This window comes from Branchiostoma lanceolatum, chromosome 17, assembly GCF_035083965.1.
Source record: "Branchiostoma lanceolatum isolate klBraLanc5 chromosome 17, klBraLanc5.hap2, whole genome shotgun sequence".
Taxonomy (NCBI): Eukaryota; Metazoa; Chordata; class Leptocardii; order Amphioxiformes; family Branchiostomatidae; genus Branchiostoma; species Branchiostoma lanceolatum.
The window spans coordinates 1,974,250-2,001,875 of NC_089738.1; the positions used below are offsets into that span (position 1 = coordinate 1,974,250).

Genomic DNA, 27,626 nt, shown 5'->3' on the forward strand with positions numbered 1-27,626 from the left:
ATAAACACTGCATGCACATCTTTAGAAGAGGGAGTGAGGGACCAACCAGTTCTGGGTAGAGAGGGACCATCCATTTTACATACGGATGAGGGTGTGGGGAGGAAGGACTATCCATTTAAGGTTAGGGTGTGGTGTGGTGTGGTGAAGAAGAAACAATGTGAAATAGAAACTGTACTGTACAGCCGTCTGTCTGGGAGGGGCCATCTGTTTCACATGGGGTTGAGGGTGTTGAAAGGGCGAGACAATCCATTCTACAAGGGGCTAAGCGATCTGGGAAAGAATGGACAGACTACAGAAGCTAGCAGCGAGGGACCATACATTCAAGGTCAGCTTGGAGAGAGAGGGAAATCCATTTCACATCAGAGTGAGGATATGGGGGAGGGAACATCCATCCATGCCAGTTGGAGGTTGGGAAGGGAGAAATTCTATCCATTTTCTTTCAAAATCAAATGTGAAACAAACCATAAACCTGGTTTTAAACTGTTTATTTGATTGCAATTGTTGACAACAGAGGAATGCAAAGTGTACAATGTGTTAGAAAAAGGCACAAATTGCACTACAACTGAAACAACTGAGGAAGAAAACGTTTGATCTCAAAGCTAATGTATTTTGCTTTCAAGTACAATTGAGGTGGCCAGTCTTATACTAGAAAAGCCACACAAAATACACGCATTATAAAGGCCAATTGAGAACAAAAGACCTTTTTGTAAAGAATGTAACAAGCAAATCGATGTGTAACATCTTATGTTTAAAGGTTTTAGATCTAATTCTAGATGCCATTGCAGTACAGTACATCATTTGACTACGGGTGCTTTAATACAGTACGCCGCATAGACCAAAACTGTCATTAACGAGAACTTCATCTACAGATTGCTGGGGGCATGACAGGAAGTTAACTTGATTTGTGATTGTCATTTCGGTTCTAGGTTCAGCCTAGAAATGTACCATCCCCTCTGTCTACCTGAAGCATTATCAGCCGAGAGAATCATGATCTCTTGATGGATGACAAGGTGTTGAGTCCATTTTGATGACACCCTGAGTTTTGTTGCTGGTGAGGGGTCGAGACATCTCGAGAGCAACGACTACTTCTGCACACAGCGCTTCAGCCTGTTTCTGTGGTAAACAGACCCGAATATATGACTAATTCAATCTCTGTGGCTATGCCGATGGCCGGGATTACATTCGAAGAAACCGCAAAGTTCAATGCTCCCGAGATCAGGGATTTCCCTGGTTCTGTTAGCTCATAACTACTTAGGATCTCCAACCACCTGCCTTCTTTTCTGGCCCTGTGCCGTTGTCTTAGTTCGGGACTCCAAGATACGACACAAGGCGAATTATGTAATGGTCTAGGTCCCCGAAACCACCGACCACTACATAAACAGAAAGGACAACAGATAGTAGAAAAACCCAAGCAGTCATAAACTAACAGAACCAGGAAAGTCCCCGTTCTCTGAAACAATGAACTTCACAGCCACCCCGAGTATAATCTCAGCCACCGACCCAGTCACAGAAACCAAAAGAGCCACACACCGAGCCTATACACCACAGAAACGGGCTGAAGCCCTGTGTGAAAAAGTAGCCACCACTCACAAAATGCCCCAACCCCTTCCAGCAATATCACTCAGGATGTCAACAAAACACACGTCAAGCACCCTACCATCAACCAAGAGATTGTGATCATCCCTGCCGACAACGCCTCAGGTACACAAAGGGAACCGTACGTTCAGTTAAAGCTATAAATGCAACATCGCAAAATAAGTAACTTCCTATCACCCCAAGACATGTCAGTCCCAGCCCAACTCTGCAATGATGTAAACACTTAACAATTTCAGGTCCTCAGGCAGGGCGTACACACGAGCACCGGTCGTTCTGGATGTCACCGTGGAGATGGCGTACGATGAAGTTGATCTGGGTTTGATGGCATCAATAAGATCCTGGACTCTGCTGAGAGATGTCAGCTGCAAGTAACTGCAAGAAAGGGAAATTACAATGAATTAAGATGAGGGAGACTAATGTTTTTTTTTTGCTTGCAATATTTTGAAAAAGGCAGAAGGTTGCCTTATTGTCTGCCAGAAATTGGAAAAGGTGACAGAAGTCATGCAGAAGAAGTTTAAATGCCTGTGACACAAATATGTCACCTAAAATTGGTCAAACTGTTCTTAAGTGATCAAAGGTGATGATACTGTAGCAAAGTTGAACTGTTTAACAGCAGTGACCATGGCCTGAACTTGGTAGTCTGGTAAGGTTGGGGTAAGTTGTACAGGATCTACTCACAGGTGCTAATCCAGAGTCTCCTTGTTTGTTCCTCCAGTCCCTTCAGTTTGGAATTCTGCAGCAGGGCCAGGGCACGTGCACTGCTTCATACCTTAACCGTTCATCCAGTCCTAAGTTGGAAAAGAGAAATTCATTTGATTACAAGTCAGGACGTTTTCAAGCAAACATTTCGTTAACCGGGTCAGTGGTTCATAAGTAGAGTTCATAAGTAGAGAGTACTGCGCTGCGAAACCAAAGACAATTGAATATCCTGAAGGTTACAAGCGTGTTCAATTCTCAACCTTGCTGTCAGTCTCACCTTAAGAAAAAGACAGCAGCTCTTGTAGATAAGCCGGTAGATTCGCTTGACACCTCCTTGCTGGCTTTGTGATGTACTGGATGTTGTCACATAACATCTTCAGTGATGGTGGTAATTAGCACCTCCCTTACCCAGCCCCGGATCGGAGTAGCACACGTCCATCCAGACATTTCTGCGATATCAGCAGAAAAAAAGACATGTATCAGCTGACAAAGTCCAACCATGATATTCACATCCTGCATTTAATTCACAATCAGACAAGCAAGCAAAAGAGACAAAGATGTTCCCCTAAAGCATTGTTCAGGTTCAGAAATTAGAATAGTCTGGTAAACTTGCCAACACAAAGGATTTAAATCATTCATTGACAAATTAAAGACTTGTCATTTAATTAAAATCTGGATTGTGATGACAAGTACCAACCCCGAGTCTGCTTTCACACAATACAGATCAATACAGTACAATACCTTGTCATATCTGCGGAAGCTGCATATGTCCATCACATCAGCTCATTCTATTCACGTTTCTCTTCTAGTCCTAAGTTGTAAAGAGAAAAAGATAGAATGCATTAGGACCTTTGATCAGAATGTCCGGAAGTTTGTGAGTACTTTGTGTTCGTTCACCTAATTTCCCATGAGAAACACATTAAAATGAAAACGTAAAACGCTGCGAAATCAAAGACACTTGAACGTACTCGAGGAAACGCCAGTTAGGTTCTAGTACTTAGCTTTTACTAGGATATCTTTGATGTTATAAGCCGGTATGGAAGATCATCCAGTCAAGTAGAACCGAAGGGAATTGGATATCCCCCACAAACACAATGACAGTTAACGTCAGTGACAATGGCCTGAACTTGTCAAAAATAGCTGGTTCAGGTTGGAGTAAGTTGTACAGGATCTACTCACAGGTGCTAATCCAGCAGTCTCCTTATTTATTCCTCCAATCCCTTCAGTTCGGAATTCTGCAGCAGGGCCAGGGCACGTGCATTGCTTCACACCTGAACTGTTCATCCAGTCCTAAGTTGGAAAAGAAAAATACATTTGATTATAAGTCAGGACGTTTTCAAGCAAACATTTCGTTAACCGGGAAACGAAGTAGAGTTCATAAGTAGAGAGTAATGAGCTGCGAAACCAAAGCCAATTGAATATCCTGAAGGTTACAAGGATGTTCAATTCATGACCTTGCTGTCCGTCTCACCTTAAGAAAAGACCAGCAGCTCTTGTAAATAAGCCGGTAGATTCGCTTGACAGCTCCTTGGCTTTGTGATGTACTGGATGTTGTCACATAGCATCTTCAGTGATGGTGGTGCTTGGCACTTTCCTTACTCAGCCCCGGATCGGAGTAGCACACGTCCATCCAGACATTTCTGCGATATCAGCAGAAAAAAGACATGCATCAGCTGACAGAAAAAACATAATATTTACATCCTCCATTCAATTTACAATCAAGTATAAGAGACAAAGATTTCCCCTAAAGCATTGTTCAGGTTCAGAAATTAAAACAGTCCGGTAAACTTAAACTTGCCAACAACACAAAGGAAAAAATCACTCATTGAAAAAGACTTGTCCTTTAATCAAAATCTTGGTTGTGATGGAAATATTACTGAACCTGAGTCTGCTTTCAGACTATAGGGTACAATACCTTGTCATATGTCTGTGATTTCAAGCAGCATTTGTCCCTCAGCTCAGTATTCACGGGTCCGTTCCAGTCCTATGTTGTAAAGAGAAAAAGGTAAAAGCCATTAGGACATTTGATCCGAATGTCAGGATGTTTGTGAGAACTGTGTTTGTTCACCTTATTTCCCATGAAACACATTAAAATTAAAACGTAAAACGCTGCGAAATCAAAGACACTTGAACGTACTCGAGGAAACGCCAGTTAGCTTCTAGTCCTTAGCTTTTACTAGGATATCTTTGATGTTATAAGTGTATGGAAGATCATCCAATCAAGTACAACCGAAGGGCATTGGATTACCCCCACAAACACTGACAGTTAACGTCAGTGACAATGGCCTGAACTTCTCAAAAATAGCTGGTTCAGGTCGGAGTAAGTTGTACGGGATCTACTCACAGATGCTGATCCCGCAGTCTCCTTATTTATTCCTCCAATCCCTTCAGTTTGGAATTCTGCAGCAGGGCCAGGGTATATGCACGTACGTATCAGCTGCCTCACACCCAAACTGTTCCTCCAGTCCTAAGTTGGAAAAGAAAAAAACAATGTATTAAGACATTTGATTATAAGTCAGGACGTTTTCAAGCAAACATTTCGTTTACCGGGAGATGTCCATAAGTAGAGAGTAATGCGCTGCGAAACCAAAGACAATTAAATATCCTGAAGGTTACAAGCGTGTTTTATTGTTGACCTTACTGTACGTCTCACCTTAAGAAAAGAACGACTGCTCTTGTAGATAAGCTGGTAGATTCGCTTGACAGCTCCTTGGCTTTGTGATGTACTGGATGTTGTCACATAGCACCTTCAGTGATGGTGGTGCTTGGCACCTCCCTTACCCAGGTCCGGATCGGAGTAACACACGTCTATCCAGACATTTCTGCGATATCAGGAGAAAAAAGACATGCATCAGCTGACAGAAATAAAGGATATTCACATCCTGCCATTCAATTCTCAATCAGACAAGCAAGTATAAAAAACAAAGATTTCCCCATAAGCATTGTTCAGTTTCAGAAATTAATAGTCTGGTTAACTTAAACTTGCCAACACAAAGGAATAAATCGTTCATTGACAAAGACTTGTCCTTTGATTAAAATCTGGGTTGTGTTGGCAATTACTGAACCTGAGTCTGCTTTTACACTTTACAGTACAATACCTTGTCATATGTCTGTGATTTCAAGCAGCATTTGTCCCTCAGCTCATTATTCACGTGTCTGTTCCAGTCCTATGTTGTAAAGAGAAGAGGGTAAAAGGCATTAGGACATTTGATCCGAATGTCAGGACGTTTGTGAGAACTTTGTTCGTTCACCTAGTTTTCCATGGTGCACATCAAGATTGAAACGTAAGACGCTGCCAAATCAAAGATGCTTGAAAGTACTAGAGGAAACACTAGTTGGGTTCTAGTCCTAGCTTAGATATCTTTGATATTTCAAGTGTATGGAAGATCATCCAGTCAAGTACTACCAAAGGGCAACACAATGACAGCTGAAAAAAGTTGGATAAGGAGGCTCCATTTGCAATTTAAAGAATTAAACTACAGAATAACTCCTACCTAACCGAACACTAATAAAAAATTGCCCCTGACTACTCGTAAGCGGCCGGTCTCACCTTCAGAACAAACACTGCATCACATGTCTTCAAAGATGGTCTCGGTGACGTCTTGGTACTGCTCCGGGAGTTGTCTTCTTCAGGTTCGTCGCGAAGCCCCGGTTGTCGTGACACTTGATAACTGGTGATGTGGGGAGAGGGAACATCCATTTAGTGCCAGTTTGGGACCCAATAACTAATCCTAACTAAGCAGAAAATGCTTACTATGCTAAAATGTATGTAATAGATGTTGATATTGTCAGCACATGGTAGAGCGGTAGTTGCTTGAAACCTTTTTGGACTAATGAAGTCTTTAAGAAAGTTATTTTGCAGCTTAAGGCTAAGTCATCTGTCAGATAGTTGTTAATATGTTAGTGTGTTTGTGTTGTGTGTTATTGTGCGCCATAGGACTGTAGGTTTTGAACCACGCACACCGATAAGTGTGGTGGGTTCTTTAACGTGCTCGAGGTGTGGCTCTCCTCAAACACGGGACCTCCATTTAACGTCCTATCCGAGGGACGTCCCTAACCGAAGCTAGGTACTCATTTACACCTGAGCGAAGTGAAGAAAGTCGTGTTAAGTACCTTTCCTAAGGACACAACGTCAAAGGGACAGATCAGGGAACCCCGGATTCGAACTCAGTACCTTTGGGTTCTGGGGCCAAACACCCTGCTACTGTGCCACCGCGACGCCACATGTGTGTGTGTGTGTGTGTGTGTGTGTGTGTGTGTGTGTGTGTGTGTGTGTGTGTGTGTGTGTGTGTGTGTGTGTGTGCATTAGTTTGTGTGTATGTGTGCGTTCCAACATCAGCCTAAGCCTTAATGTAAGTAGTAAATTTCAATAGGACTTTATAGGAGGCTACAAAAGCTCAACCCTCCATACCATAAATGGGCAATATCAACATCTACTGAATATAAAAAATGCAAATAGATGAGACAAAAATAAAAGATCACTTAACAAGAATTTCATCTACAGACTACTGGGGGCATTACAGGAAGTTAACTTGATTTGTGATTGTCATTTCGGTTCTAGGTTCAGCCTAGAAATGTACCATCCCCTCTGTCTACCTGAAGCATTATCAGCAGAGAGAATCATGATCTCTTGACGGATGGCAAGGTGTTGAGTCCATTTTGATGACACCCTGAGTTTTGTTGCTGGTGAGGGGTCGAGACATCTCGAGAGCAACGACTACTTCTGCACACAGCGCTCTAGCCTGTTTCTGCGGTGCACAGACCCGAATATATGACTAATTCGATCTCTGTGGCTATGCCGATGGCCGGGATTACATTCGAAGAAACCGCAAAGTTCAATGCTCCCGAGATCAGGGATTTCCCTGGTTCTGTTGGCTCATAACTACCCAGGCTCTCCAACCACCTGCCTTCCGTTCTGGCCCTGTGTCATTGTCTTAGGCCGGGACACCAAGATATGACACAAGGCAAATTATGTCGTGGTCTAGGTCCCCGAAACCACCGACCACGACATAAACAGAAAGGACAACAGATGGTAGAAGAACCCAAGCAGGCATAAGCCAACAGAACCAGGAAAGTCCCCGGTCCCTGAAACAGTGAACTTCACAGCCACCCCGAGTATAATCTCAGCCACCGACCCAGTCACAGAAACCAAAAGAGCCACACCTCGAGCCTATACACCACAGAAACGGGCTGAAGCCCTGCATGTAAAAGCAGCCACCACTCACAAAATGCCCGACCCCTTCCAGCAATATCACTCAGGATGTCAACAAAACACACGTCAAGCACCCTACCATCAACCAAGAGATTGTGATCATCCCTGCCGACAATGTCTCTGGTACACAAAGGAAACCGTACGTTCAGTTAAAGCTATAAATGGGACATCACAAATCTGTAACGTCCTACCACGCCAATGACATTAGTCAGTCCCAGCCAAATTCTATGAAAACATGTAATACTTAACTATGCCATGTCCTCTTGCAGGGCCGTACACACGAGCACCGGTCTTCCTGGACGTCACCGTAGAGATGGCGCACTCGTCGGACAGCCTCTCACCCAGAATAAGTCCCACCATGAACATCGGTGTAGCTGATCCGGGCTTGATGGCATCAATGCGGTCCTGGAAGCTGCTGAGAGATGTCAGCTTCCGTTTTTTTGTAACTGCAAGAAAGTGAAATAATCAATTAGGATGAGGCATTGTAACGTAAGCAAATAAGCAAGCAAGCAAGCTGAGTTACATCTTTTTGCGCTGCGAAACAAGACAAATTGAATATCCTGAAGGTAGCAAGTTCAATTCTCGACCTTGCTGTCCGTCTCAACTTTAACAAAAGAACACAACCGTTACGGTTCTCGTGGATAAGCCGGTAGATTCGCTTGACACATCCTTGGCTTCGTGATGTACTGGATGTTGTCACATGGCACCGTCAGTGATGGTAGCGCCCCGGAGTAGTCCGTCTAGACATGTCTGAGACATTGGCGGAAGAAGAAGCAGACATCATAAGCTGACAAAAAACAAGAATTTACTAGCATTAAAGCATTGTTCATATCCAGAAATTGAGACTGTCGGTAAACGTTAAACTTGCCAGCACAAAGGACTAAATCACCAGACATGATTCTCTGCGACATTGCATACTGACGGAAGAATCAGACATGAGCAGCGTAGGGAGACACTAGGGCCCACACCAATCAGAGCCCAGCATTTTGGTGTAGTCATGGGAACGTAATTAGGGGTGAACCGGTTAAACGACCCGTACCAGGTCTTGGGTTATGAGGTCAAATGTCATGGGGAACAGACAAGTAGTAGCATTTTGGTTGTCATGGCAGCAAGCATGGCAGGAACAGACAATCGTGGCCACCCAGAAGGTCATGTGAGAGAGGGTTAGACAACTCTGTGGTTTGGCTAGGGTCTTTGCACGTAAAGAAAGAACTACCACACAGCAAAGAAATTTCTTTACCAATCAATAGTATATTTAATACTGTTTACACGATAATGCTCTGAAAGACATACGTGAATACTTCCGAAAGTCGTCCGTTGTTTTCAGCAAGTTGTCGTCACGTCAGCTGGCAGGCGAGATGGATGTCAGAGAAGTTTGTCGTGTTTGCACGTCGACAACCAAAGTAATGAACAGGCTATCAATAGTGGACAAGTGCTCGAGAAAAACCGGTTTTGCAACTTTGTGGTCAGTGTCAGAGGTCATCTTGTAGACAATTAGTCTAAAACTAGTAAAACGCCTCACGTACCCCCCAGGCCTCACGTAAGCAAGTCTCGAAAACAAGTTAATAAAAAGAAGTAAAAAATGGATTCGTCTGATCTGTGTACAATTCAGCGATCTGATGTGTGGATTAAAAGAACTATATCACTCTGTACACTTTGTGTATTGTATGTGCGTGTGTGTGTGTAATGCATAACGGAAATACATCGTTAATGGGTTTGTCTGGAAATGTAATTGACTGTAGATTTATGTCGGGAAGTCATTTACAAAACACTTGTCTTATCTACAACCCAACCTTCTTACCGGAAATCGTAACATTAATTACGAAATTAGCTGTGTTTATTCTGAAAGGATTTCTTCCGATCCAAAATTGTAGTTGTCGGAGAATTTGGGCGTTACCAATTGATGAATGTATCAGACAACTGACTGTAATTGACATACTTTGTTTGTACATCCGATGGGTGTGTCGATGGGGGGATGTGTGGCTTATCTGGTGGAAGTTGTCTGGTTGCTAGGCGGGACTGTTGTTGAGAGGCGTGGCCTGACATGAGTTGTCTGTAGGCTATGTTTTATATAAATGCACCCTGAAGACACCAGTGGTCCTATACATCTGCTGTGAGAGAGAGAGAGAGAGACGACCGACTGACCGACCGACCACAACATGAGACACCGTCCGCGACACTGACCATCAAGCTTGCAAGATGAGTTCGCCGGAAGAGCGGGAGTCTGATGAGCAACCTCGATCACCTGCGTCTACAGGAGCTGCACCGGGACCACGGTCTACGGATCACCCTAGCTCAGGCGCTACGCCAACGGCACCAACTACGCGAATACCCCGGCAGTTAACAGATCCGCAATCTGGGCGTCAGTACACCCCTTTATCTAAAAAATATTGGGCTTTGCTGAAAGCGGGTAGAAAGAGACCAACTGAAGAAAATGCACAACAGTCTTCCAACAAAAAGTGAGTAGAACTTTATTTCTATTGTAGTAATATTGCGCGAAAAAAAAAAATGCATTTTAAACGAATCAGAAACTCGTTCCGTTAACTGAACAACTTCCGTAAACATTTTTTCCATGACCTTTTTTCCGTTTAAAACGTCCAAAATGCTTTGAAGTTGTCTGTTCCGTGAACTAAAAACAAGATTTCGATTTCCGTGCAAAATTTTACTGTGTTCAGATGTTTCTTTTGCCAAAATGAGTTGTCTTTGACGTTAATTACAAGTAAAGGTCTTCCGTAAACATTTTTTCCATGACATTTTCCGTTTAAAACGTTCAAAATGCTTTGAAGTTGTCTGTTCCGTGAACTGAAAACAAGATTTCGATTTCCGTGCAAAATTTTACTGTGTTCAGATGTTTTCTTTTGCCAAAATGAGTTGTCTGTGACGTTAATTACAAACAAATGTTTTACCAGAGATTTTCAGTACAAAAAGTAGTAGATTGCCATTTTTGCGCGTCATTTGTTGTTTAGACAATTTTATTTTGCCATAAAAGCTTTTGACAAAACATGCGTTATCTGTGACGTAAAACTGTAAAAGAGTTGTTGCTTTTGCACGAGGTTTTCCATGCAAACTAATGAAAGCTGTCTGTTTTGGGTATGGTTTACTTATTTGTGTTATATTTGTGTGTTTTAGGATCCGTCATGACTCCCAACATGATCCAAATACTAATGAAAACACACATTTTGTCTCGTTGAATGGGATTGACTCTGAAAATCTGGATCATAGTTCAGATAATGAATATATAACCGCTAGTCAATTGGCTTCGTTGTTGGAAGGGGTAGATTTTGATGATCATGATTTTGAAAATGGTATCGAAAGTTTGGATGAATATTTGGCACTGTTGGATGGAATTGATTTTGATGATGAAAACTTCCGTTCCGATGATGAAGCCGCTAATCAGGACATAGATGAAAATAATCATCAGCGCCCAGAAGAAGAAGAAGATTTGTTTGTTGTTGAATCTGTGAAAGAAGAATTTAATAACAAGTATCAAGTATATGAAAGAACAATGAAAGCCTCTCTTAAACATGAAAAAATCAGTAGCAGAGAGAATATGATTGATGCTCTTCATGGTGTTTTCGAGGCCATGATATCTCGGGCCAGAGAAGGAATGAATGTCAACGGCATTATGAGAATGATTATCCATTCCGGTCATCTTGACAGATGTATTTCAACAAAATTTGTTCTAAGAGATGAGTTAACAGCTGAACTCATATTGTCTCACATTGAGCGGATTCTCCAAAGTCATGAGACTTTCGTCATCGATGAAACATTCCTCGTCCAAATTGTGTCTGTTAACTTACCAGTGCCAGGATCTGGAAGAAACCCCTTTTTCAATTCGGCAACTGAATTCAGCAAAAAGAAGCATTCTGTCGTATCCATTCAAAACGATGACGATTTGTGTTGTGGGCGCGCTTTAGTTGTGGCTAAAGCCAAGGTAGACAAACACCATGACTGGAAAAATATCAGACAGGGTAGGAAAATTCAAGAAACTCTCGCTCGCTCACTGTATAATAATGCAGGGGTTCCTCTGGGTCCTTGTGCATTGGACGAAATTCAGATGTTTCAGGATTACCTGACCGGTTACCAAATTGTTGTTGTTTCGCGTAACCAGCTAAATCAGATAATCTTTCAGGGACCAGCCGTGGAAGATGAAAACAAGAAATTGATACTATATCATATCAAAGAATCTGACAAACCTCAAGCTCATTACGATGTGATCACAAGCATGAAAGCATTTCTAGGGACAGCTTACTATTGTCCTAAATGTCACAAAGGATACAATAGAAGGAATGCACACAAATGTGAAAACATGTGTAAAATTTGTGAAAAGAAGAATTGTAATCGAGCCTTTGGTGATAAATGGGTGTACTGTGAAGACTGTAATCGATATTTCCAGTCGGATCAGTGTTTTCAAAATCACAAAATCCCTAACAAGAATGGCGTGAGCGTGTGCGGTCAAAGGTTGAAATGTGAAACGTGTAATAAATTACACTACAGGTTTGAAGATCACAAATGTTGGGCACGGGAGTGCAGATTCTGCTTTAAAGATGTAGACATGGATCATCTTTGTTTTATTCAGCCACTACGAAAGAAAAAGAAGGGAAAGAAAAAGAAAGGCCAGAACAGAAAGCAGTCTCACAAAATAACAGATGACAGCAGTGATTCGTCAGAATGTGAGACTGAGTGTAGCATAGGGTCTACTGTGGTTGAAGAAAATGAAGCTGACTTTGCAGTGACTGAACTCACTTTAGATGATATAGATGGTTCTGCGAAACAACAACAATCTGCTAATCGGTCAAGTAAGGATGAGACAGACGAAGAAGAAGAAGAAGACTTAGAAGATTCCGAAGACAGACCACCGTCTTCACTGTATTTCTTTGACTTTGAATGTACGCAGGTATCCGGTGAGCATGTACCGATACTTTGTGTTGTTCAAAGAGCTAACACAAATTCTGCCATATATTTCAAAGGAGCAGACACGACAAAAGCCTTTTGCAGATGGGTGCTGAGAAAAGAAATGAAACATTCAGTTTTCTGTGCCCATAATCTAAAGGGATATGATGCTCACTTCATTTTGAAATATTTGATAGATAATGCCATCACGCCACGCGTTATCTACTGTGGTGGAAAGCTTATGTCTATGGAGATCACTCGTTTGAAAATCAAATTTGTCGACAGTTTCAACTTCTTGCCAATGCCGTTGGCTAAATTCCCCAAAACTTTTGGTTTTGAAGACCTGACAAAGGGTTGGTTCCCTCACTATTTTTCATCTTTGGAAAACATGTCATATGAAGGACCCTTGCCTGACATCAAATTCTATGCCGTGGACACCATGAGTCCGGAAAACAGAGAGAACTGTGTTTCGTGGGTGACCACCAAAAAGCAGGAGGGGTATGTGTTCAACTTCGAAAAGGATCTGATCGACTATTGTGTCATCGATGTTCGTATTTTGGAACAGGGGTTCACCACGTTCCAGAAAACATTTGAACAAGTGAGCAATGGGATCAATCCTATTGAGAAGTGTATAACAATTGCTTCTGCTTGTAATTATGTGTACAGAGATCTATTCTTAAAGGATAATATGATTGGCATCGTCCCCATCCATGGCTATCGCTTCAGAGAAAAACAAAGTCGCGATGCTGTAGAATGGTTAAACTACGTCTCATACCGTGAGGTTAAGACCATTCATCATGCAAAGAACAGTCCAAGGGAAGTTGTAGTGTGTGGTTTTAAGGTAGATGGGTTTGAGAAGGGGGCCCCTGGAACCGTTTACGAGTACCACGGGTGCTTCTGGCATGGTTGTCCTAAATGTTTCAATCCAGATGATGTCAATCCTGTCAATGAGACAAAAATGTGGGAATTGTATGCCAAGACAAACCGTAAGGCAGATATTCTAAAACAAAACTTCAACTATGTGGAGATGTGGGAGCATGACTTCGTCAAAGTGAAGACGACCGACGAGTACTGCACATATCTACAACAACTACCCAGCGGCCAGTCGACCATCACAGCAAGCGAGAGGGCGGGAATTGATTTTCTAAACCCGCGTGACGGTTTCTTCGGAGGAAGAACGAACGCGATTTCCTTTTATGCAAAGGCAGACCTGGAGGCCGGAGAGACGATTCAATATGTGGACTTTACAAGGTGAATATCTTTTCCTTGTTACATATGAATTCAGAATTGTAAATGTTATGTGTGAGATTTTTTCTTTTCTTTTTTAGATATTTTCTTTTTTTTTATAATTTTTAAATAATTTTTTTTAAATTTTTTAAATATTTTTAAATATTTTTTTTTATTTTTTATTTTTTAATAATTTTTAATAATTTTTAATAATTTTTAATAATTTTTTTTATGATAATTTTTTTTTATGATAATTTTTTATTAATTTTTATCAACAGTTTGTATCCATGGACAAACAAGTACTGCGAATACCCCCTGGGCCACCCGGAAGTACACGTGGACAACTTTGCAGACATCAGTGACTACTACGGCATGGCAAAGTGCAAGGTTCTACCACCACGAGGTCTATTCCACCCAGTGTTGCCTTACAGGGTAGGAGACAAGTTAATGTTTCCACTATGTCACACGTGTTCGTTAAATGAGCAAAAGAAATGTAACCATACCGACGAGGAACGATCCCTCGTCGGGACATGGGTAACTACAGAGTTAAACAAAGCTGTTGAAATGGGATACAAGGTAGTTGAAATATACGAAGTCCATCACTTTCCAAAGAAGACAAACACGTTATTCACGGAATACATCGATACTTTTTTAAAGCTAAAACAGGAAAGCAGTGGGTGGCCCGAATGGGTTACCAGTGGCCCTCCAGAAGAGAGGGAAGCGAAAGAGAATGAATATTTACGAAAGTATGAGGAAAAGGAAGGTATCAGGTTAGACAGAGATAACATCAAGAAGAACCCAGGTATGCGAACCTTGTCCAAACTCTGTCTGAACTCCTTTTGGGGCAAGTTTGGCCAGAGAAACAACTTCCCTAAAACAGAGTATGTCACATCACCAGCTAGACTGTACGAGCTCGTAGGGTCGAAGACTACTGACATTAAGTCGTTACATATTGTAAATGATGAGATAGTGGAGGTACATTATGCCTATCAGAAGGATTTCATTCCAGAGTCTGCTAACACAAATGTTTACATTGCCGCCTTCACCACGGCCCATGCCCGCCTCAAACTGTACGACTCGTTAAACAGGTTGGGAGAAGCTGTTTTGTACTTCGATACCGATAGTATCATATACCGCTGTAATGGTAAGAACAACCTGGAGCTGGGAGACTATCTCGGTGAATTTACCAATGAGGTAGCAGACAACGGGGGTTACATTGTACAGTACTGTTCTGGAGGGCCTAAGAACTATAGCTACCTTTGTGCTGATGGTAGTTCCGTGTGTAAGGTCAGAGGGTTCAGCCTGAATTATCAGAATCAGCAGTTAATCAATTTTGATGTAATGAAAGATATGATCATGGGGGTCGGCCCTGAAAACATCGATATTGTAACGGAGCGCAAGATATCGAGGGACAAGAAAGCAAAGAAAGTTGTAAACAAAAGGGAGGTGAAAAGATATAGATTGGTGTACAATAAACGCGTTATTCAAGATAACTTCACCACACTTCCCTATGGCTACTAGAGAGAGAGAGAATAAAGTCTGAGAGAATGTAGGTTTTTCCTCCTGTAAACAACTGTGCTTTGGTCATATGTCTGTATATATGTAAGATACGTTTGTATAGTATACAATGCCGTTGTGACAATGCTATTGTGATTTGTAATTGTTTAAAGTGTATTGAAAGACGATCATGTAAACATACTGTAAATACCACTGGGATGGTAGTTGATTGTTACACAACACTATTGATTGAACGAATAAACTGTGATGGTGGCGAGACGTAAGTATGGTCTGGCATCATGAATGTGTGATTGGTGTGAGTGTGTGATATCAGATGACTGGAAACGAAAGGGTCGTGAGCACAGTATAAAAGAAGGTTAAACTAACTTAGTCCATCATTTGAGGCCAACCATGGATATAAGACTACGCCACCCTCTGAGGATGATAATAGCAGGCCCGGCGGGGTGTGGAAAAACAACGTTTACCCAGAAACTATTGACGAGTGATGATGATTGGATAAATCCAAAACAGTTTGACAACATCATATGGTGTTACGCAGAATATCAGCACAATCTTCATCGTGATTTGACCAGTAAATTAGGGGATAGAATACAATTCATTGAAGGTATACCTCGTACCTGGGACAATCTAGTTAAACCCAACAGTCAAAATGTTTTAGTTTTGGACGACTTAATGTGGGAGGGTACGAGTTCAAAAGACACAGGTCAGAAGGTAGCCAAACTATTTACAAGAGCTAGCAGACACCGTGGGTTATCCGTAATTTTCCTTGCCCAGAACTTATATCACCCCGGTATGAGAACGCTAACCCTAAATGCAACTTACTTGGTACTCTTTAAGTCTCCTCGTGATCGCGGAACAATTGCAAACCTAGCACGGCAGATGTATCCTGGTAACGCTAAGTTTCTACAGGAAAGTTATGACGATGCAGTGACAAACGAAAGTTACGGACATCTATTCTTAGATCTACACCCTGAAACACCAGAATCATTGAGAGTGCGATCAAACATGTTTACACGTCGCCCCTACGCGTACGTGAAAAAGCTATAAAAGCAGACGTTGACATGTGAAATCTTCATTAGCGTTCGACATGACGAAGCGAGTGCATCGTCACCTGGACTCTCTCAAGGTGCTAAACAAGGCCAGTCCAAAATTACGCAAAGCCATCCTATCTGCCTCATCAACAGATCTGATCCGTTGTCTCTGTGACTGTGCTCAAAACGTTTTGTCGGGTAATATCAACGTCACACCTGCACAAAAGAAGTCTTTAACACGACACAAGAGAAAACTGCGACAACTGGTGGACAGGAAAGTTCCCTTATTCCAGAAGCGAAAGACTCTCTCACAGACAGGCGGGTTTCTGTCTCTGCTCTTATCACCAATCATATCAGCACTGTCTTCTTTATTTGGAGGGAAGAAGTGAGAGAAAAATGGAACATGCAAAAAAGATGGTGTTGGTTCCTCAGGAAGTCTTGTCCACTATTCAAGCCAAACAGGAGGAACAGATTTCACCTTTGGTACAATCTGCGGTGACAATAGATTCCGAAATGAAAGAAATCATGGACCGGGCTATACCTGATGACGAAAAGGCTACGCTGTATCAACAACTTCTCCAAAGGTACCTAACGTATCGCGACAAAAGGAAAGCCGAACCCGTTACTGTACAAGTCGTACCACCCTCTACAGCTAACACAACCACCGCCACACCCGTCGCCATAGCGGCTGGTGACACAAGTGACACAACAGATGCAGGGGCTACAGCTGAGTCGACCATGTCTGAAGAAAGTATTGTGGAGTCTTTTCCAAAGAACATGAAATCACGTGCTAGACAAATGCTTAGTGTAATCAGGAATCGAGGCGGAGACATCATGAGATGGAACGATAAGGGGGAACTTGTGTACGACGGAGAACGTATCCCTTCCTCTAATGTAGCGGATCTTATACGTGATTCCCTACATCAGAGGCGAGGTTTTAACCCAGCTGGATGGAAAATGTTTTCAAGGGGTTTGGCACGCATTAATGCCCCAGAAAACAGTATAAGACATCCTAAACGACTTCAGATCATACAACGACATAAGGAACAGCTGTCCAAAGGTCAACCCATACTAAGCGATGACGAGGAACAAGTTTCTTCATATGTCCCCAACAGGGTCGTTCGAAGCCTTCAGGACGGAAAGAGGAAGGCTGGGAAAAACCCTGCCAGTGGAGTCAAGAAACGTAGAAAGACATTCGTGGAAAGTTCGTGGAAATGAATTCAATAAAGTTGTCTGTGATTTGGACACAGACTATGTGGTGTAAAAAAGATGTACGAGTGTCTGATGATTCTTATTCAGTGTTAGTTATATGTTTGCCTGTGTGTGTGTGTGTGTGTGTGTGTGTGTGTGTCTGATAATTGTGTGGTAATGAGAAAAGATAGTCACATGAAAAAAAAAAAAGAAACAGTCACTTTACTTTTTCAACAACGTTTATTCTTAAGAACCCATTCTATATCAAACCTAGACTTCTGGCCACCTGATTAACTATGTGCCTAACATCTACCAAAGACGTGTTTACATTAAAATTGCGTTCGATATAATCCACCACCAGGAGGTCATTTGCCTCATACTCATCACTAAACATATTTACTATTGTCGCCATCGAAACATTCCGACACCTATGTAATAAGTAAAACAAACAGTGTTGTCCACACGTTGTGGAATACGGTCCTTGTATTTGACGCGAGTTGTATAGCCATGATTGAGTACTACAGTTGTTTAGAAATGTCTCTATGCGATCGGCATATAACTCGGGATTCTGTCCGTACGAATCATAGAATTCACCGCGCCCGTTTACATCAAAATATATTGCAACCCAATGTTCTCCCGGTTGATCGCTGGGGTCCGTGTTCACGACATAGGCTGCTGGAAAACTTCGCACTTGTGCCGGTATTTCGTTCACAGCAAAAACTCCTCTAGTGTATAATGTAGTAACGGGGTCTGTCCTCAGGATATCATCAATCTGTATCGTGTTCATCAGTTGGTGTAGTCAAACTGTACGTTCCTGTGATTGTTTATTTCGATCAGGTTTTCGAACTCGGCCCAAACCAGAACGACCACAGTGTTCTCCAGGGCTTCTGCAAAGTGTAACTCCAGACGGACATTCCCGTGTTTTACGACATTGAAGTGTCCCTGCCCTGAAGTACAGAGATCGGGTGTCAAATCATAGCCATAGAAGGCATAGCCTTTGTCAAAGTCCTCCCGGCTGATGTGGTTTCCGGTGTCACGGCCCAGTTTCTCTGTTGGCCCGAACAGTGTGTAGTACGACTTCACGAAGGCACCCTCTGCGAATGAAGGTGTCAAAGCTTTGTGCGGAACTGTCTCTCCGTCGATGTTCAGGCCAATGTAGTTTAGGTTGAAATGATGGAAGTTGAACGGGTTGGTGGCATATGAACCTTGGAAGGCAGTGTTTTCAACCAACGTTACCACCACGCGTCGCGGAATTTGGCCCAAGAAAACGTTGTCAGTGCTGGTGGTGAGGTGTCCTCTTGGAACAGTGATGGCCTTAACTTCCACCCGGCGGATGGGGTATTTTGCCGACGCTCTGACCAGTTGGTTATCAATGGACAGGCGGTATGAGGAACTCAGTTTCACTTTCCGGACAAAGAGTGCTGCTTCCATGATCACCACCTTGTAGTTTGGATTCACTTCTGAAGACATCAGACAGAATTGGTTTTTGCTGCGTTGCAGTTTGATTTTCATGTCAACGTTGTTGATAAGATACCGGTCCTGGAAAAACATATCAATATGTAGGGGCGAAACCATATCAACCACGTTACTGCGCTGTGTGAACTGTGTACGCTTCTGCAGCCCCGTGTTGACAGGTGCAGCTTCAGGGTTCGGGTCGCTCACACCCATTGCTCCAGGTGTGTCTTTGTAGAAGAGGGCAGAAGTGAGCTGAGTCTCCTTGGACTCTCGGCCATAGTTAAGCAACGTTTCCAGGATCGCTCTGTAGGGGTATGTATTCGTGGACGGTGTGACTAGTTTGTTACTTAAGCTGACGTCGACCTGCTGGAATAGGGAGTGCATCCATAAGTTGACCGGTCCCACTTTTGCGCCATCAACCAAATCGTTTCCATTCCCTCTAACGATTTTGGCTCGCACGTACAGCTGAGTCTGACTCAGATCTGTATATTCTTCTCCAGAGCTGGGGATGTCGAACTCTACTGGACTGGATTCAGATAGGTTAGCGACGGGGCGATATTCAACCCAGCGTCCCTCGTCGATGGTGGTAAGAGTCGGCGGGACCTGAAAAAGGTCTAGCTCAGATTTGGTGCAGTCAATAGATAAGGGATGGAGATGACGAGCCATGGCTAATACTTCAATCGAATATGTCCTTGGAGATACGTCTGCGCTTGGTGCTCCGACTCTTAGGAATGGCAACTCTTCCGCGCTTCACGCTATTTATGGGCCGTCTGCCGACTCCCTTCGCTTTGTTAGCCGTCCGACTGGTATTGACGCCCCGCTTGTTTTTCATTTTCGTCGTGTTTCTGGGGGCGACCTTACGTCCACCCTTTGGAGTTACAAGATTGTGGCCGAATTCATTCACTCTCTGCCTGGCTGCTGATTTTACAGTACGTCCTTCCAATACGTCTTGTGCAAAGTTGACGCCACTTTTCAATGCCTGTCGTCCCACGGCTTTACCACCTCGCTTGAGAATTGGAAGTGCCGTTTTGAACAGACTTTTGAAAACACCTCCTAACCCGTAACCGTATTGGGTGCCTCGGAAAACAGGTAACTGACCGCCACGTTGATTCATCATAGCGGTAAACTCAAGACAGGTATGACGCTCTCCGCTGTCTGAAATGAAGTGTCGCTATCACTCGCCCTTGCTCAAATGGTACAGGCTCACCGAAATCATTCCTTATATCTATCTCAACCGTCTCAAACCTCTTCCGTGCCAGTGGCATGTAATGAGGTGTGCGAATGACATGATCCACCACTTCGCCGTCATGCCCCTCCACTTTGACAATACGCAAAAGAGGAACTTTTACACCTCCTACCAAACGATCCCCAGCGAGGCTGCAGTAAATGTATAGCGAGTGCAACCCTAAGTTGATATCTGGTGGAGCAGTCGCCTTACACCAATTACCCACAACATGTTTTGGGTCCCTCCACCCGAGTTGTCTAGCTAAATTGCCTACTAGTTTGAACTGTGGGGGTACTGCTGTTGGAGGTAGTGTTATTGTTACGCGTTTGTCCGTCTTGTTGTAACTGAATGTTGTAAACTGTTTAACAAATTCCGGATATTGCGCCGAAGCTGATTCATTCAAAGCCTCTATGAGTTTTGTGATGTCGTCGTAATGTCCTGGTGGTACCTTTAAGAAGGAGTTTTTGTCCGGAGAGACTTCTTCCTCCTCAACGGTGTTATACGATAACGCGTTATCGCCATCCCGTACATTGTTCCACGAACGCGGGTACTGGAGCTCGACTAATGCCACTTCCCACTCTCCACTCAATTCGACATGCTGCGCTAGTTTGACACTGTAATTTGCAATGGTGTTTTCGGGATATACATCCATCGATCCATCACTGGGCAACGTCACATAAAACGATGCTACCATGATGACTGTAACGGCGGGACTACTCGCAGCCTCTGTGACAGCGTCTTTATATTACACCGACGAGACATCCTCCTCTCGCACCCAGCTGTTAAACGTGTTTGGGTAACCCTTCCATTTTACCAAATATTCCGTTTTGCCACCACGCCTCCGAGTCTTGATGATCTCTTCAACCAAATAGACATCATCCGTCTTTGTGACTTTCTGAAGCTCTTGTTCGTAAAACGTCCCCTGTAGCTCATCATTGTGGTAATCCTTCACTCTGTAAACAGGAGGGACTCGAGCGATTCGTCTTGAAATGGTAAATATTTCTGTCGTCCAATTCGGCGTGTATCCCTTCTCCATTTTTAATTTGGACTTACTTATACGGACGAGATCTCCAAGTTTGAACTTAAAAGCATCTGGCCTCTTTTTCATCTTCACCCGTTCCTTGGTTTCTGTCGTGCCGTACAGTGTGTGCCAAACTAGACGCTGGTTGCTTTTGTTCACTTCCACTGGAGACATTTTGATGCTACGGTGATAGGAATTGTTGTATGACCATACGAGATCGTCCAAAACGTCTGTAAAGCGATAGGTATTTGCCGCCGTAAAATATTTCCACATTCGTGTTTTCAGCGTGCGGTTAAAGCGCTCTACAACGCTGGCCTTTGTCTCCTCGTTGAAAGTTGTGAAGAAATCGATGTCTTCATCTTTCAAAAGGGCTTGGAAGTTTCGATTGAGAAATTCCTTTCCCTGATCGGTTTGTAACCGCCACGGTTTCCTCCCATCCTCCAAGATTGATTGAAAGGCTTTGACGATTGTAACTCCTTTCTTGTCTTTCATGGCTACTGCCCATGCATATTTTGAAAACACGTCGATGCATGTTAAAATGTAGCGATAGCCGTCGTTGTACTTTGATATAGCAGGTAGATCTGCCAAATCAGCCTGCCATTGGTGATCGATCCCTCCTACAATAACGCGATTTTTCTTGAATCGACGCCTTATGGGCTTGTGTAAGGTGTAGGTGTCCTGTGAACGCAACCATTCCTTGACCTGTTGTCTAGTTATTCCGTTTTTCTTTCCAACTGCGAGGTACAGTCGTTCAACACCCCCATATCCCGCAGGATGTCTAGTATTATAGTAGACTCTGTGAAGGATTCTGTGTCGTTTCTTGGAGCTGTTGGTGCGTTTCGACCGCCCGACTCGTTTCTTTTTCCCCGCCGACGAAGCCATCTTACCCCGTTAAGGACAACGCTCAGCCGCCCTCCAGCACAGGCACAAAGACACTGAAAACGGCCTGCTAAACGTTGCAACTTCTTCCCCGAAATAAGACAATTGGGACGACAACCCATGTCCGTCCTCAGCTTGAATGTTTGAACAAATGATAACTGATTCTGGGTATCCCTGCTTTATAGATATCGGAGATCTTGTATACGATGTGCTCTGTACAGTCGCGGTCTTGTCAACGGAGTTGTATACTGTCCTCTATCGTTTCTTGTTGCCTGTTGTAAAAACCATCTAAACCCGCTCAGCCAAACACACAACCTCAGTACAACGTACACAAACGCACACTGTACACGACACACTACACCCCGCATTCTGTTTCTTGACACGAGATAACCCATGTCTGACCTCAACTCGCTGTTTTGAACAAATGTCTAAGAGTCCTAGGAATACTCTTACTTTATACACACACACACACACACACATAATTGTAAAGAAGGACGAACACACGAATTTTCAATCTGTTCACATTTGTTTTATTCAGAACAATATGGTTATCAGTATCGCATGGTGACTTCAACTTCTGCTTCTTTCTGTCACATCGTGCTTCAGACAGCTGTCTCTCGGGTGTCTTCCAGCATGTTAACGACTATGTCCCTGACTAGAGTGCGGACTCCGTCGGCAGCCTGCGATTCCTCTTGATTTTCGTCAGCCTTAGACTCATGATAGCCATCACGGGTGATTTCTGCCTCCTGTTCTTGATACCACTGCTGAAAGATCTTGGATAGGGCGTCCTCTGTTGGCGTCCTCGCCTCTAGATGTAGACGTTTCATGCAGTAAGAGAAATCTTCGTAGATTTTCTTGAAATCCATGCAGGCCAGACTGCGTTGACGGTAATTTTTCATTTCTTCTTGACCCATGTAGAGGCAAGGATGGTTTGTCTGGGACGGGTGGTCGACTTGGCACCCATAGCAGTCATCCGAAACCATTCGAAGGCATAACTTGGTGTATCCATAGTCACACGTCTCTCGGAACACTTTGCCAAGGATCAGGGCGTCTGGATGTGATGTTGCCATACTGTTGTTGTTGATTTCTCCACCACAGGCCATGTCGTAGCGAGCGTCTTGTCCTCTCTCTCTGTCTCCCTCTCTCTCAATGTGAGTTACTCGATTGTGTTCTGCTTTTATGTACTGTCTTGTCAGACTACTCTTAACCAATCAAAGGACTTGTACGTCATAGCTCATTAATATAACAACTAATTATTCCAAATCATGTCAAGACTTGTCCTAGTAAGACAATCATCCATGCACACACACACACACACACACACACACACACACACACACACACCTACATACATGAAACAACAACAAAGTATACGGTCTTTGCCTGTGTTCAAACCACTAGGAAGCTTTATTCATTTTCATTTTCAGTACACAATAGACGACTGAATCACGTCTTTGTCGGTGGGCATTTTTCCAACTGCCATTGCTGCCAATATCTTGTCGACAGTCTCCATCTTGGCTTCCAGGTCGTTCCACTGCCCCAGACTTAGATCTATCCCCTTCTTCATGGGGGGTGTTGTGGCAGGTGATCCGTATGGTCGGTACATCTGGTACAGGGAGATGCTGGGTAGGTTGCCCACGCCGGGTAGGCAGTCCGATTTTGACTTTTGGACCATAACGTAGCGCTGATCTCCCAAGTCGAAGGTGGTTGGCTGAAACGTCGTGTCGTCGATAGGCATTGAAGCATACAAGCAATCTAGAAGCGTTGCCAACATTGGTTGCGTCTTCAGCGCTTCCCAGTTTTGCGGAGACATGGACAACCCGTGCCTACCAGGCTTCATGTTGTTGACGTCTGCGGGGTCTGGTCGGTAGAACTGCCGTACGGACACCAGCGGCTTATCCCTGAACAGAGCTACAGTCAGGAACACATCGTCACCAAGTGGGAGACGGACTTCTTGCGGCTTTGCCTTGTACGGTGCTTGGGGGACTGCTTGCTTGATCGGCGGCGTAGAAGAATAACCGTTTTGCCCCATGACAGGATACTTCAGACCCGGCGCGGGCTGGTTCAGGAGAGTAGGCCCCTTGGCTGTGCTCGGCTCAGGCGACACGTTCTGCAGGGTCGTCGGAAACGGTTCGGTAGACGCATTGTCATCGCTGCTGCAGCCGACAGATGTACTATTAGTCGGTGTCTCAACACGTACATGTTTCGGTTTGGTGTCATCGGCGTTTTGATGTTTCCTCTTCCTACGGCTTTTCCGTGGATCAGTCATGGCTGGTGTCTCTTGTTCTCCCACCATCAGCTCAGTCACAAGGTCTCTGGTCTGGGACATTCCGCTCTCTCTCTCTCTCAGATAGGTGCAATGATATCAGACTAGCACGTACCGTCAATTTATATCATACTCTCGCTTCAGACAACCAACAGGAAGGCTGTACGTCATAGACCTTTGCATGCGAGATTAGGCTTTGCCCGGGCATGTCTTCTTCATCACAATAGCCATGTTTATGTAAACAACATGTTCTAGAGACTTCCATCAATTACAGTGTTATTTACATCCCCCATTAGACTAATCTGCCCAGACATGTCTTTCTTAAACAATAGCTATGTTTATGCAAACAACATCTTCTAGACCATTCCATTAATCACGTTGTTATTTACTTCCCCCATTAGACTAATTACTTCATTACAGCTACTTGTCTGCCTGTCCTCTCACAAGAGACAAATACTGAAGAAATAAAATAAAATAAAAATAAAACATTTGTTCTCCGTGTCAGGGAATCGAACCCCGGTCTCCCGCGTGACAGGCAGGTATACTCACCACTATACTAACACGAATTGACAAATGTAATGACATTCCTTTACACTATGTACTTATCTCTGCCACAACCAACAAACAGCAAAGATGTACGTCACATTGTGTGAGAAAGGTGTTGCCCAGACATGTATTCCTTATAACAATAACTATGTTTATGCAAACAACATCTTCTAGACAATTCCATTAATTACATTGTTATTTACTTCCCAATCAAATTAATTACTTAATTACAGCTACTTGTCTATCCTTTCCCTACGGTACATGACCCTAGGGGGGTCAGACCCTAGGGTCCCCCTAATTACGTTCCCATGACTACACCAACATGCTGGGCTCTGATTGGTGTGGGCCCTAGTGTCTCCCTACGCTGCTGACATGCATAAGCTGACCATGATTTTCAAATCCTAACCGTTACATTCAATTCACAATCAGACAACCAAGTAAACGAACAAGACTTCTCTAGGGTTAAAGCATTGTTCACATCCAGAAATCAAAACAGTCTGTAACTTGCCAACGCAAAGGAATAGATAACCTTTACGAACAAACACCGCGTGTCATCGAAGATGGTTTCGGTGATGTCTGGAACACAGGCTGTGGAAGCCTTCTTTTCGGGTTTGCTACGAAGCTCCCATTGCGGTCAGACGCTTGATAACCGGTGATGCTGAATCACAGCTCGCTGCGGTGTCCAACAGACATTTCTGCGTCATCGGAAGAAGAAACAGACATGCAGAAGCTGACCAAAAAACAAGACTTAACTAGCATTAAAGCATTGTTCAGGTCCAGAAATTGAAATTGTCGGTAAATTTAAACTTGCCAGCACAAAGGACTAAATCACCAGACATAATTCTCTGCGACATTGCATACTGACGGAAGAATCAGACATGCATAAGCTGACCATGATTTTCAAATCCTAACCGTTACATTCAATTCACAATCAGACAACCAAGTAAACGAACAAGACTTCTCTAGCGTTAAAGCATTGTTCACATCCACACTGGGAGAAGAAGAGGTACCTTCCTGAGTGAGAAGAGGTATCCTCAAGAAATCAAAACAGTCTGTAACTTGCCTACACAAAGGAATAAATTACCTTTACGTACAAACGTCGCATGTCCTCGAAGATGGCCTCGGTGTCACGTCTTGGATCACAGGCCCTGGAAGCCTTCTTTTCGGGTTTGCTGCGAAGCTCCCGTTGCGGTCAGACGCTTGATAACCGGTGACGATGAATCACAGCTCGCTGCGGTGTCCAACATGTCGGCTAACGGCGGCAAAAACCGTAAGGTCTTCCCTTGTAGATAGCTGAGCAGAAGTGACGCCCAAACCTCCCGCTTGGCCAGGTGAAAGCCTTCTGCACACGGCACGAGGAAAAATACTGGCCTGTGATTCGTCAAAGAAGAGAATTCCGGGTTGCCAAGACTGCACTTTTTCCCTATTGGTTGATGAGATTGATCTCATCATAGAGTCTGTCCCTCATTGGTTATCTACACTGATGAAATTGATTAAAGCAATGCGAACAACAAGCGCAAGATCTAGACGTCTGATAGCGATTTAGAACGGCACTGCAGCTGGCTGTCCAAAAAAAAGGTTATGGTGTTTCCATCACTGAAGCAGTATGTTATTCAGCTCTATCTCGAACTCAAAATCACCGCCAACACTCCATGTTCTCCTTACCGTGAAATTAAATCACCACAAACCTGCATGCATTTAGCACGGTGTATTGTTAACTATTGCCTTTCCAGGAATTCGAGGAAATCAACAAGTCATGACTAGTGAGCTTAGAATTCGGAAAATTCCTTGAAAGCCATCTTCAGGAAAACCAGATCGAAAAGCCCTCCTCATTCCGGTTTGAAAATGCCGGAATCTGACGTCACCTATTGTGACCTAACAATTGATTAATTCAATCATCAGGTGAGTAGCCGTCAGACAGTCAGTACGGCGCAAGTTGCAAATGACTGGAGAGCCCTGAACTAGAAGAAGAACGTTGTTGCGGATGCGCGACAAAATTAATTGTAACTGGTAAAATGTATGGCAACTTACATAAATGACAGTTGAACTGTTAACTATGACGGGCTTATGTAAAACAAGGGTGGTGTTTAAAAAACACTCCGGCGACGTTAAGTATGGAAGAAAGGTGTGGATTGTGTCGGTTGAGGAGGTTAGTTTGTCTTTCCAAGGTGCAAAAATCGGCTCTATCATTCACTACTTCATTACAACGCTGGGGATAAAAGTTGTCATATGGCCTGTAGAGGTCTTCACGAAGGTGAACTTTTCAACTGGATGTCGTTATGAAATCGGAAATGAGTAGAGTCAAGTGGGGGTCTCTGTGTTTTTCAAGTATACATGTATACCTCTTCCTGAATAAATTTTGATTTTCAGTTGACAGCAAATGGGGACCTATCTTTACAATTCAAATATCTATAAGGGTCTGTTTATCTATGGATAAGTTATCTATACAATGTCATGAACCAGTTATATTTGATTTGCAATGAAATATTTTCGTACCAAATTTTGAGACATGGTGACTTATGCTACCTATAACGTTAGATATACTTATTATAAAGACAAACCTTTATGTAATGATACGCGATGTATGATAGTTGCCATTGAGCACATATGTAAACAATCATTTAGCACCACGTGGGTCATTTATAGTAATAAGCATATGCCAGTGATATATAGCCAGCTGTAGAGGTCTCAAATGATTGATGCATTGGGTAGGCCATTGAGTACAAAGTATGTAAACAAACATTTAGAATCACTTATGTTATTGATAATAATGAGCTTATGTCAGTGATATAGTGCCAACAGTGGAAGTCTCAAGTGATTGGTAATGCATGACGTAGCTGATGTATAATTTCATTTGACATAACAAA

General features: G+C 43.3%; 1 protein-coding gene, 1 long non-coding RNA gene and 1 other non-coding gene across 5 annotated transcripts; 1 reads left to right on the forward strand and 2 right to left on the reverse strand.

Annotated features, from left to right (window-relative positions):
• Positions 1-469: 469 nt before the first annotated feature.
• LOC136422415 (uncharacterized) lies at positions 470-26,088 on the reverse strand. 3 transcript variants are annotated; one of them, XR_010753618.1, is made up of 11 exons: positions 25,844-26,088; positions 25,289-25,454; positions 8,138-8,257; positions 5,846-7,953; positions 4,211-4,279; positions 3,767-3,935; positions 3,475-3,585; positions 3,037-3,106; positions 2,573-2,744; positions 2,275-2,384; positions 470-1,968 (listed from the first exon to the last, which is right to left on the reverse strand). It is a non-coding gene; the product is annotated as an uncharacterized lncRNA (long non-coding RNA). The 3 variants fall into 3 exon arrangements; XR_010753617.1 differs by having other exon boundaries at positions 8,132-8,257; XR_010753616.1 differs by lacking the exons at positions 5,846-7,953; positions 8,138-8,257; positions 25,289-25,454; positions 25,844-26,088 and adding exons at positions 4,640-4,762; positions 4,949-5,117; positions 5,394-5,464.
• Positions 9,608-15,408, forward strand: LOC136422414 (uncharacterized). The gene is made up of 3 exons (XM_066410182.1): positions 9,608-9,966; positions 10,637-13,651; positions 13,906-15,408. The coding sequence occupies exons 1-3, from the start codon at positions 9,707-9,709 to the stop codon at positions 15,146-15,148; spliced, it is 4,518 nt and encodes a 1,505-aa protein (XP_066266279.1). The 5' UTR covers positions 9,608-9,706; the 3' UTR covers positions 15,149-15,408.
• Positions 24,708-24,779, reverse strand: Trnad-guc (transfer RNA aspartic acid (anticodon GUC)). The gene has a single exon. It is a non-coding gene; the product is annotated as a tRNA-Asp (tRNA).
• Positions 26,089-27,626: the final 1,538 nt, after the last annotated feature.

Bases quoted from the DNA above. Each gene is read 5' to 3' on its own strand.
- LOC136422414 (XM_066410182.1), top strand. From the start codon at position 9,707: ATGAGTTCGCCGGAAGAGCGGGAGTCTGATGAGCAACCTCGATCACCT. The intron at 9,967-10,636 runs GTGAGTAGAACT...TGTGTGTTTTAG, and splicing joins CAACAGTCTTCCAACAAAAA to GATCCGTCATGACTCCCAAC. The intron at 13,652-13,905 runs GTGAATATCTTT...TTTTATCAACAG, and splicing joins CAATATGTGGACTTTACAAG to TTTGTATCCATGGACAAACA.